Source organism: Equus quagga, unplaced genomic scaffold (genome assembly GCF_021613505.1).
Source record: "Equus quagga isolate Etosha38 unplaced genomic scaffold, UCLA_HA_Equagga_1.0 203_RagTag, whole genome shotgun sequence".
NCBI lineage: Eukaryota > Metazoa > Chordata > Mammalia > Perissodactyla > Equidae > Equus > Equus quagga.
In genome coordinates this window covers 9,034,426-9,046,592 of record NW_025798627.1, presented here as the reverse complement: position 1 = coordinate 9,046,592, position 12,167 = coordinate 9,034,426, and the positions used below count along the sequence as shown (strand labels likewise).

The window sequence follows — 12,167 nt, the reverse complement described above, 5'->3', positions numbered from 1 at the left end:
TCTTTCTTCACAAGGAACTTTGTTCTGTCTGGAAGTTTGTACAATTTTTTCCTTGTCCTTAAAATTTAGGATTTCCAGTGAAATGTGGTGCCTTTTTTTTTTTTTTTAAATATTCCTACTTGTAATGCAATAAGCTCTTGGAATCTGCACTCGAACCTTTAACTCAAGAGAATTTTCTTCTGTTATTTATTTAATTACATCTCCATTTGTTTCTTTTTCTCTTCCTGGAACTCCTGATTTTATTCTAGGCTTTCTAAGTCTTACATTTCCTTCATGATTGCCATTTCTTTGTGTTTTTTCCACTTTGCTGTTAGCAGATCACAGATTGACCTATTGTAGCAACTTTCAGCCTTTTTGACTCTGATTCACAGTAAGAAATACATTTTACATAGCAACCCAGTTTATACAAAGCTAATTAAAGCAAAAATTTCGTGAAACAACATATACCCTTACTATAGGGTATGATGCACCCTATTTTCTATTCTCATTTAGTCTATTCTAGACTTTTTATTTTATTTTTAAAATCCTAGTTGCTGTATACTAAATCAGTAATTCTCAACCGAGGGCAATTTTGTCCCCTAGGGGACATTTGGCAATGTCTGGAGACATTTTTGATGGTTACAGCTGCATTACATGCTACTGGCATCTAGTGGGTAGAGGCCAGGGATGCAGCTACACATCCTACAATGCGCAGGACAGCCCCACAACAAATGTCCATAGTGCCAAGGTTGAGAGACTCTATACTAAATTGATTTTTTGACTCCTCACTGCTTTGTTTCTAAACGCTGGCGGTACATTCATTAGAATCACATGAGGAGATTGATTTAATAAGTCTGGATTAGCTGGTCACTCGTACTTTTAAGAGTTCCTCAGTGTTTGAAAAACACACTTATGATATATGGCCATGAGAAAACACCTAGTCCTAATTTCCTGTTTTTTTTTTCAACAAGACCTAATTATCAACCTGGTATTTAAGCAGTGTAATTTTTAAACCTTTATTCAACTTTTTAGTTAAATAAATTCACAATTAAAAAAAGACCTTTGGTTAGATTATCCTGTGTTTTGAATATTTGTTGTTGTTCAGAAGATGAGGATAAATTAAACCAGGCAATTAGATATTACTTCAGATAAGGATTTTTAGTGGAATAATTAAGGTTAACACATATGTTCTGTAGCCTTATGCCACCTATATATTGTATTTTAAAGTGCAGAATAAGCATCATCCTCAGGTGTTTTGAATACCAACATTTCTTAAGATATGCATTCTGGTGAGCCTGTGTTTCTCTGCAGTGGTAGAAATGAAGGTTATTCTTGTAGACAACATAGAAGAGACCATACTTAGCAGATCAGTCCTGTTAGAGAGAGAGGAGTCTAGCATAGGATCGGAACAGCTTGCGAAATTGAGTCTTCTTTGGGTTCCCAGAGTTGGAGGAGGACTGACCTTTAATGACAGAGGGGTTAATTACTGATTGTGTCTGGTTTAAAGATCTGTGAAGTTCCTTTCACATCTAAATGTGCTTCCCTCTTATCTGCCAACAGGTACAACTGTAACTGCTTTAAAATTGTTTAAGAATCTACCTGTAAGAAAGCAATTTTATTCAACTGCTAAAAAATGTAAAGATGAAATAAAAAAGGTCCAGGATCTCCTCATAAGCTATGGTATACTTAAACCTGACTTAAGGATTGTTTTTGTACATAACAAGGTAAGCATTATTGTACTTCTGTAAGATTTTTTTGATATATGATATAAAGGGATAATGTATTTTATCTAAATCAGTTAGATATGTAAAGAGTCTTCTTTTAAAAATTTGTCCAGGGGCCAGCCCGGTGGCATGGTGGTTAAGTTTGCACGCTCCACTTTGGTGACCCAGGGTTCATGTCTTTGGATGCCAGGCATGGGCCTACACACTGCTCATCAAGCCATGCTGTGGCAGCATCCCATATACAAAAAATAGTGGATGATTGGCACATATGTTAGCTCAGCGACAGTCTGCCTCACCTTTAAAAAAAAAAAAATCCACATTTGTTTAGTTTTATCTGTATTATATAAAGAGTATCTTTACTTTGTTACCTAATATCTATATGACATCTAATTGAACCTTTCGTTTCTTAATTTCTAAGGTCAGTGATTCAGCGAACAGACTTTCCCATCTAGGAAACGTTTGATTGCTTTCTAAATATGAAAATGAATAAGATTGTTGTTTTCCTTTAAGGTGTTCACAATTTAGTGACATTTTCACCTTCTTTTCTAAACTGTTTCTTCTTTGCAAGAGCTTTTTTGTTTGCTTTTTGAAGGAAACTCTACCTCATTTCTTTCCATTTTCAAAGCACGGCTGATAAATTCTTGTTGCTTGATAAATCTTAGGGGAAAGACAGGTTTACATATTTTCTGATTATTCTCTTTTTATAAAATTCCACATGTGCACTTTGAAACATTTAATGGAAGGAGAGCAGAACCACACAGCAGAAGTGTGGGAACCTGAAGGGGAGTAAGGAGTTAACATTTATTGAGCACCTATACAATGCCAGAACCTATGCTAGGTGCATTAAACTCCTGTAATTCACAGCAGAACTGAGTGAAGTAGACATTACATTAGTTTTGCTGTCGTCCTCTGACCTGAACTCAGAGAGGTTTAATACATTGCTCCATGTTGCACAGCTAGTAAATTGTCGTGATGGGGTTTGAAACTTAGCATGCCTACAGAGTGCAGGTTGTTTACTGTCTGCTGTGTTGTCTTCCCAATTTAATGCTATGGTTATATGGTTCTTTTCCAGGTTTCAGAGCACTTAGAATAACTTTGTGAGTTAAATAGCATTATCTCTATTTGTGTGGGAAACATGAAACTCAGAGTGATCAAAGGAATTGTTTTATATTTTACAATAAGAAATAGTGCTGAGGTCATAACTCTTTTTCATCCAGTTTTTTTCCTACTCCGTGTCTTTTTACTTCTTATTGAGAAGCTTCTGTATTAAACCAAGCTGTGGTGGAATATTTATGATCAAAAATCTTTGGTCATCTTAAAAAAAATAAAAAAGAAAAAAAAACATTAAGAATAGTCAGCCACCTGTTCCTGCTGGCATAGAGTTCAACCAAATGATACCTTGAGATCCCTTCCAGCTCTGCCATGCTATGATTCCTCAGGATGTTGATGGATGGAGGCTCATCCTGCTAATATAAATAACCCTATGACCTCTTGATCCCAAGGACAGTTAGTAATTAAAAGTTGAATGTACCCAAGTTAAGAAAAGATCAAGGACAGAAGAAACAATGAGCAGGAAGGGAAAACAGATGGAAAAGGTAAAATATGAAGGTAGGAACTGCATATTTATAAAAGAAAAGCAGGTATAATTAAAGGGAAGAGTTTTGAGTAAGAGAAAACATAATAGAAGAATAAAACAAGATTATTGCCTCATGTAATGGAAGTATTTAAATTTAAAGTCAAATGTATATTTTCTAAGCTTTGGATAAGTTTATATTATTTTCCCAACCAGTGTAAAATCATCAGTGTAGGCATTTTCTTTTGAGAATGGAAACAGTATTTTGTAATATACTACATTTTATTATTTTTGGAGGATACTGTATCTGAAGTTATGTTGAGCAAACACAAGTCTCTTGCTGGCCTTCAGTAGTTTCAGATGCAGTTCAAGTCCTGGAGAGTATGCTGAGAGTGTTATACTAAGAAGGTAATGTAAGACGATCGAAAGTCTTGTAGAAAAGTGATTAGCTCTTATTACATAAGGAAATCATGGACTGAATTAGAACAAGCAGCCTTTATCGTCAAGCTTTTTTCTCTTAGTACAAATTATGTTTCTACTTTTCTACTTCTTAATAGTGCTGTTGTGCCTCAACTGTTCAAATATATTGTTAAACCTCCCAAAATGGCATTGACACAATATCATAAATCTTTTTGAACCTTGAGTCCTCCTCTGCTCTTAGCCTTTTTCTTTTAAACCTGCTTACTTTTATCATTCTTTGTCTGCTTTTCTGAAGAATTTTTTTTTTTTGCCTTTGCTTAAAGTTTAAATATGACACTGTTGGCTTCTTTTCTTTTTTTGAAATTTTTTTCTGCATTAGAAACAAACAATCATATTGCACATAATATGAGAAGTACTATTGCTATTTTGACATCTTGGATTAGATAGTGTTCCTTCTTTTTATGAAGGTTTAACCTGCCAAGACATTCTTTGAATACTGATAATGTTGATGTTCTTGCCAGTATGGTTATGTTAGAAAGAGGTATTTTTCTTCTTTCATCACCATGTTCCTTGAAAGCATATTGAATAATGAGACAGCCAAAGAGAAATAATTTACAAGTGGATTCAGTGAGTTTATTTAAAGTAGATATTATTTGGAGAAATGCTGGAGCCATTCCTTAGATGAGCACTACGGTTTTCGCTTTAGTTGTAATAGCTGAATCCCTTTGAGGTCCTGCTGTGTATATTTTCATTTATAAAGTAGTTATTTCCCAGAATTAGTTTTTCTTAATGTGATAATATCTGAAACAATTTAGTATTCTTAGCTATTTCATATGTGCATGAATAATTTTGTAGACCATCAGTTTGGAACATAATGTTAAATGTATAATTTCAAGTAAGGAATACTTTCGTACTTCATACTTGTCGATTTTTGTGAACATTTTCATTTGCCTAAAATATCAGTTGTGGTTTTAAAAATTGTTTTGAATTGCATTTTGTCTTTATAATTAGAGGCCTACTGGTATTGCAAAAGCTGACTTGGATATCCTTGATATAAGGAGGTTTTAGCTGTTGCAAAATAGAAATAATTGAAGGAATGACTTCCTGCCCACCCCACCTCCATGTTACATGAGCGTTAAGGCTTATTGGGATCAGTTTGTTTATTTTGAAGTCTGGAAAAATGATGGCACAGCTTTGAAGAGTTGAATATCTCTGGTTTCAGTCAGTCTGGGAAGAGGCAGGGCCTTAGCTGGGAACAGAAACCCAGAAAACTGGCCATGGCAATTTGGTAGTGAGTATGGTGGCTCCCTCTCTAGTTTTCTGGGTCTCTAGAAGGATTATCTTTTGTGGCGGTGGCCATACAGTCTCTTTGACAACTATTCAGCTTTGCTGTTGTAGCAGGAAAGCAACCATTGACAGTAAAACGTAAAAAAAAACAGGCAGTGGGCTGGATCTGGCCCTTGGGCTGTAGTTTGCTGACCCCTGTTATAGATGATCTGACCCACTTTTGCATCTGATCTCATTTACTTCTTTCCTCTTGCTCACTTTGCTTCAGCTAAATTGGCCTCCTTGTTGTTCCTCGAACCTGCTAGTCATACTTGCAACTCAGGACCTCTGTATTTGTAATTCCTCTGCCTAGAATATTCTTCTGCTGTAAATCTGGCTTAATCCTCATCTTTGGGTCTTTACGTAAACCTTCTCAGTGAGGCTTTCTTTAGCCACCCTAAAATTGCCACCATTTCCCCTGCCCCATACCTTTTCTTGCTTTATTTTTCTTCTTAAAACTTAACACCATCTACTATACTAAATATTGTACTTATCTTGATTTATCGTCTCTCTTTCTCTGAATATAATTTCCATTAAGGGAAGGATTTTTGATTGTTTTTTCACTACTGTATCCCTAGTGCTTACAGTAGTACTTCATGTCAGGTGCTCAGAAAATATGTGTTAAATGAATGAGTGTGATCCAGGATTCAGAGCATGGAGGACAGGAACACTGCATCACGTTGATGCCACTAGCCCATACTGGATTATGAGCTTAGGTGTTAAAGCACCTAAGATACAGGGGCAGATGGTGTCACTGAGGATTCGAGATAGCAACTGGAACAGAGAGGTGGCAAAACAGCAAGTATTAGCTCTTATACTCGAGATCTTCCCTTTCCTTTTGGGGGACTCATAGAAAGTCACAGAAGAGGGAGGGCTGACTTTGGCCAGTTGGCAGGTGGGTGTTACTGATTCAGTGGAGTAGGATCAACCTGTAAAAGTGATCTCACCTATGACTTCCACCCCCCTACCCCCCCATAGGTGGGTTATAGGGGGATTCTATTACAGTAGAACTTGGTAATGTGGGAAAATGGATCAAGATCATCCTAAGTAGAGAAATCGTATGAACGTAAAAGATGTAGGTAGGAAAGCGCAGAGCACATTCAGAGGCAGTGAATAAGTCAGTTTACGTGAGTAGGTATTTTGTATAAAGGAATAGAGGAAGATAAATCCTAAAAGATAATTTGAGTCTAAACTATAAAGGATCTTGAACGCTAGGCAGAATCTTTCTTTTTTAAGTAAAAAATTGGGAGTAGGGAAGTGACTTGATAAAGGTGTTACCTCTGACAGTTTGGCAGTAGTGTGCAGGGAAGAATTATAGGAGGCTATAAGCAGTGACACTAGGTAGGAAGCTATAGCAAAAATCCAGGCACTAGGGGCCTGAATTAGGATAAACATATTGGGCGTAGAAAGCACAGTGTGTCTGTGATAGCTCTTACAAGGAAGAGTCAATGAGACTGGTTGGCTCAACTGCATGTAGAAAATGGAGAACAGAAAAGATTTGAGGATATCTGATTTATTTAACTTATATGCCTAGGAAAATGGTAATAACACATCCCCTTTTTATCCCTGGATGGGTGCATCTGACTTTCTTCTATAATATGTAGTTACCTTCATGAATTACTTTGACTTAATTTTGATTTCACTGAAAAAAAAGAAGCTAGTAGAATCAAACAAAACTTTTAAAGTGAAGTTATTGTTACCTCATCAATAGAAAGTCTTTGTTAATTAGTCAAGTTAGGCTGGGTATTGTTATTTGTTAGCCTTAAAATTTGTTGCTTGTTTTTTTAAAAAGGCACAAAAATTAGAAGAATAAAGAACTATAAGGTTATCATTGGGATGTGTGCCTGAATGAAATAGGATGTATGGGAAAAGGAATAGTATCAGGGAGCCAGCTGATGGGACTGTTAGAAGCTTAGGGTCTGTGGGTTTTTTTTTTTTTCCTCTATTATTATAGTAAGAATACTTAACAGGAGATCTTCTCTCTTTACAAATTTTTAAGTGTACAGTATTGTTGACTAGAGTTACAGTGTTGTACAGCAGATCTCTAGAACTTATTCATCTTGCTAACTGAAACTTTATGCCTGTTCATTAGTAACTCCCTATTTCCCCTTCCCCACAGTCCCTGGGGACCACCATTCCACTCTTTGGTTTTATGAATTGGACTATTTTAGATACTTCATGTAAGTGGAATCATGCAGTATTTGTTTGATTCTGTTAGCTTTTTCAGTGACTGGCTTATTTCACTTAGCGTAAAAGCCTCAAGATTCTTCGATGTTGTCATATATTGTAGAATTTCCATCTTTTTAAAGGATGAATAATATTCTGCTGTGTGTATACACCACATTTTCTTTATCATTCTTCCATCAGCAGACCTTTAGGTTGTTTCCACATCTTGGCTATTGTAAATGGTGCTGCAGTGAACATGGGAGTGCTAATATTCAAGTCCTTAGCCCGTTTTTTAATTGGGTTACTAAGTGTTATTGCTATTGAGTTGTAGGAGTTACTTATATATTTTGGAGATTAATCATCAGATATATGGTGTGCAAATATTTTCTCCCATTCCGTAGGTTACCTTTTCACCCTGTTGATTACTTCCTTTGCTGTACAAAAGCTTTTTAGTTTGATATAGTCTCACTTGTCTATTTTTTCTTTTGTTGCTTGTTCTTTTTGTGTTATATTCCAAGAAATCATTGCTAAGACCAGTGTCATGAAGCTTTTCTCTTATGTTCTCTTCTAGGAGTTTGACAGTTTCAGGTCTTATATTTAAGTCTTTAATCCATTTTGAATTGATTTTTGTGTATGGTATAAGATAAAGGTCTAATTTCATTCTTTTGCATGTGGATATCCAGTTTTCCCAGCACTGTTTGTTGAAGAGACTGTCATTTCCCCATTGTGTATACTTTTTTTTATTGATGAGGAAGATTGACCCTGAGCTAACATCTCTTGCCAGTCTTCCTCTATTCTGTATGTGGGATGCCACCACAGCATGGCTTGATGAGCAGTATGTAGGTCTGCACCTGGGATCTGAACTCGTGAACCTTGGGCCGCTGAAGTGGATCACATGAACCCAACGGCAACGCCAGTGGGCCAGCCGTCCTATTGTGTATTCTTGGCACCCTTGTCAGACATCAACTGACCATATAGGCATGGTTTTATTTCTGGTGTCTCTATTCTCTTCTCTTTATCTTCAGGTCTGTCTTTATGCCAGTACCATACTGTTTTGATTATTGTAGTTTTGTAGTATTTTTTGAGTCAGGAAATGTGATGCCTTCAGCTTTTTTCTTCTTTGTCAGGATTGATTTGGTTATTTCTGATCTTTTGTGCTTCCATATGAGTTTTAGAATTGTTTTTTTCTATTTCTGTGAGAAATGCCATTGGGATTTTTGATGGGGATTGCATTGAATGTGTAGATTACTTTGGGTGGTATGGACATTTTAACAAAATATTAAGTCTTTAAATCTCTGAATACAGGACGCCTTTCCATTTGTTTGTCATCTTTAATCTCTTTCATCAATATTTTGTAGTTTTCAGTATACAAGTCTTTCATCTCCTTAGTTAAATTTTTTCCTAAGTATTTTATTTGTTTTGGTGCTATTGTAAATGGAATTGTTTTTCTAATTCTTTTTCAGATAGTTTATTTTTAGTATATAGATTGCAACTGATTTTTGTATGTTGATTTTGTATCTTGCAACTTTACTGAATTTGTTAGTTCTAACAGGTCTTTTTATGGAGTCTTTAGGGTTTCCTATATGTAGGATCATGTCATCTGCAAACAGTGACAGTTTTACTTCTTCCTTTCTGATTTGTATGCCTTTTTTTTTCTTGTCTAATTGCACTGGCCAGGACTTTCCATACTATGGTAATAGAAGTGGCAAAAATGGGCATCCTTGCCTTGTTCCTGATCTTAGAGGAAAAGCTTTCAGTTTTTCACCATCGAGTATGGTGTTAGCTATGAGTTTTTCATACATGGCTTTTATTGTGTTGTTACTTCCTTCTATTGCTTGTTTGTTGAGAGTTTTTAATCATGAGATGATGATGAGTTTTGTCAAATGCTTTCTCTGCATCTTGTGAGATGATCATGTGGTTTCTTTTTTTTTATTGAGGTAAAATTGGTATCTAACATTATGTAAGTCTCAGGTGTACAACATTATAATTCGACATCTGTATATATTACAAAGTGATCACCACGAAAAGTCTAGTTAGCATTCATCACCAGACAATTGACCCCCTTCAGCCATTTCACCCAGCCTTCAACCTCCTTCCCCTCTGGTAACCACCAATCTGTTCTGTGTATCTATGAGTTTGTTTTTGTTTTGTTTGCTTGCTTATTTTGTTTTTTTAGACTCCACATATGAGTGAAATCATACAGTATTTGTCTTTCTTCATCTGACGTATTTCACTTAGCATAATACCCTCGAGTCCATCTATATTGTCACAAGTGGCAAGATTCCTTTGTTTTTTATGGCTGAGTAGTATTCTATGGTGTGTCTATGTATGTATTTATATTTATATACCATTTCTTTATCCGTTCATCCATTGATGGGCACTTAGCTTGTTTTCATATTTTGGCTACTGTAAATAATGCTGCAGTGAACATAGGAGTGCACATATCTTTTCGAATTAGTGTTTCGTTGGATGGAATGTTCTGTATATACTGTTAAGTCTTTCTGGTCTAATGTGTTGTTTAAGGACTATTTTCCTTATTAATTTTCTGTCTGGATGATCTATCCATTGATGTAAGTGTGGTGTGAAAGTCTCCTACTGTTATTGTATTGCTGTCAGTTTCTCCCTTTAGGTCCATTAATATTTGCTATATATATTTTGGCGCTCTTATGTTGGATACATGTATATTTATAAATCTTATGTCTTCTTGCTGGATCAACGCCTTTATCATTATGTAATGCCCTTCTTTGTCTTTTATTACAGTCTTTGTTTTAAAGTCTGTTTGTTCTGTTATGAGTATAGCTGTACCAGCTTTCTTCTCCATTTGCATAAAGTGTCTTTCTCCCTCCCTTCACTTTCAGTCTGTGTGTGTCCTTACTTCTGAAGGGAGTCTCTTGTGGGCAGCACAGACATGGGTCTTGTCTTTTTTATCCATTCAGCCACTCAGTGTCTTTGGAGAATTTAGTCCATTTACATTTGAAGTAATTATTAATAGGTATGTACTTATTGCCATTTTGTTTATTGTTTTCTGGCTGTTTTGTAGTTTCACTCTATTCCTTTCTTCTTCTCTTTTTGTCTTCCCTTCTAATTTGATAGTTTTCTTTAGTGTTATGTTTAGATTCCTTTCTCATTTTCTTTTATGTATTTACTGTAAGTTTTTGCTTTGTGGTTACCATGAAGTTCATATATAACTTATGTGTATAAGAGTCTGCTTTAAGTTGATAGCAACTTAAATTTGAACACATGCCAAAACTTTACATTTTTTCTCCCCCTCCATGTTTTATATTTTTGATGTCATGTTTTACATCCTTTTATTTTATGCATCCCTTAACTAGTTAGTGTCATTTTAGTTAATTTTGCTGTTTTTGGTTTTGTCTTTCATACTTACTTTGTAAGTGATTTATACACTACCTTTACTATATAGTTTCCTTTTTCAGTGAGATTTTTTGCTTTCATATGTTTCCTTCTTATTAATTGGTAGTGTTTCTTTTCAGTTTAGAGAAGTCCCTTTAACATTTCTTGTAGGGCTGGTTTAGTGGTGATGAACTCCTTTAGCTTTGCTTATCTGGAAAACTCTTAATTTGTCCTTCGATTCTGAATGATAACCTTGCCAGGTAGAAAATTCTTGGTTGGAAGGTTTTTTCCTTTCAGCACTTTGATATATCATGCAGCTCTCTAATGGCTTGCAAAGTTTCCGCTGAAAAATCTGCTCATAGCCTTATGGAGGTTCCCTTGTACATAAAAAGTTGTTTTTCTCTTGTGGCTTTTTTTTTTCTTTTTTTTTGAGGAAGATTAGCCCTAAGCTAACTGCTACCAATCCTCCTCTTTTTGCTGAGGAATACTGGCTGTTAGCTAACATCTGTGCCCATCTTCCTCTACTTTATATGTGGGGTGCCTACCACAGCATGGTGTGCCAAGCAGTGCCATGTCCACACCTGGGATCCGAACTGGTGAACCCCAGGCTGCGGAAGCGGAACGTGTGCGCTTAACCGCTGGGCCACCGAGCTGGCCCCTGTTGTTCTTTTTTCTAGCTCCTTTTAGGTATGTAGTTAGGTTGTTTATTTGATATCTTTCTTTTTTAATGTAGGTGTTTATCACTGTGAACCTCCCTATTAGTACTGTTTTTGCTGCATCCTGTAAGTTTTGGTATGTTGTGTTTTCATTTTTATTTATCTCAGGGTATTTTTTTTTTTTTTTTAAGATTTTATTTTTTCCTTTTTCTCCCCAAAGCCCCCCGGTACATAGTTGTGTATTCTTCGTTGTGGGTTCTTCTAGTTGTGGCATGTGGGACGCTGCCTCAGCGTGGTCTGATGAGCAGTGCCATGTCCGCGCCCAGGATTCGAACTAACGAAACACTGGGCCGCCTGCAGCGGAGTGCGCGAACTTAACCACTCGGCCACGGGGCCAGCCCCTATCTCAGGGTATTTTGTAAGTTCCTTTTTGGTTTCTTCTTTGACCCAATGGTTGTTCAAGAGTGTGTTGTTCAACTTACACATTTTGTGAATTTTCCAGTTTTCTTTCTGCTACTGATTTCAAATTTCATTCCATTGTGGTGAGAAAAAATACTTGGTATGTTTCAGTCTTCTTAAATTTGTTAAGAGTTGTTCTGTGACCCTACATATTCTCTATCCTGGAGAAGGATCGCTGTGAGCTTGAGAAGAATGTATATTCTGATGCTGTTTGGGGGAATGTTCTGTATATGTCTGCTAGGTCTCTTTGATCTATAGTGTTGTTCAGGTCCTCTGTTTCCTTATTGATCTTCTGTCTGAATTTTCTATCCATTATTGCTCTTGATCTGAAAAGAGAACTAGAGAACTATGTAGAGGATGGAGTTGTGTTGTAGAAGAGCTGGCTGGGGTAGCTTCATTTAGAATGAGTTAGGGAAAAGTAATACCAAGTTTAGAGAAGTCTCATGAAAAACAAAACTAATAGATAAGATGTTCTATTAAGTGAAAATAAAGAGAAAAGCCTGAAAATGTTGT

General features: G+C 36.1%; 1 protein-coding gene across 8 annotated transcripts in view; it reads left to right on the top strand.

Annotated features, from left to right (window-relative positions):
* Positions 1-12,167, top strand: part of LOC124233514 (PMS1 protein homolog 1-like) — an 83,841-nt gene that overhangs the window by 27,721 nt on the left and 43,953 nt on the right. For all 8 annotated transcript variants that reach the window (XR_006887084.1, XM_046650664.1, XM_046650668.1 and 5 more), the window contains one exon: positions 1,540-1,703. Coding sequence is in view for 7 of the 8 variants with exons in the window: in XM_046650664.1 (XP_046506620.1) it covers positions 1,540-1,703 (164 nt within the window). In the remaining variant the exon portion in view is untranslated. The remainder of the gene's footprint in view (positions 1-1,539; positions 1,704-12,167) is intronic.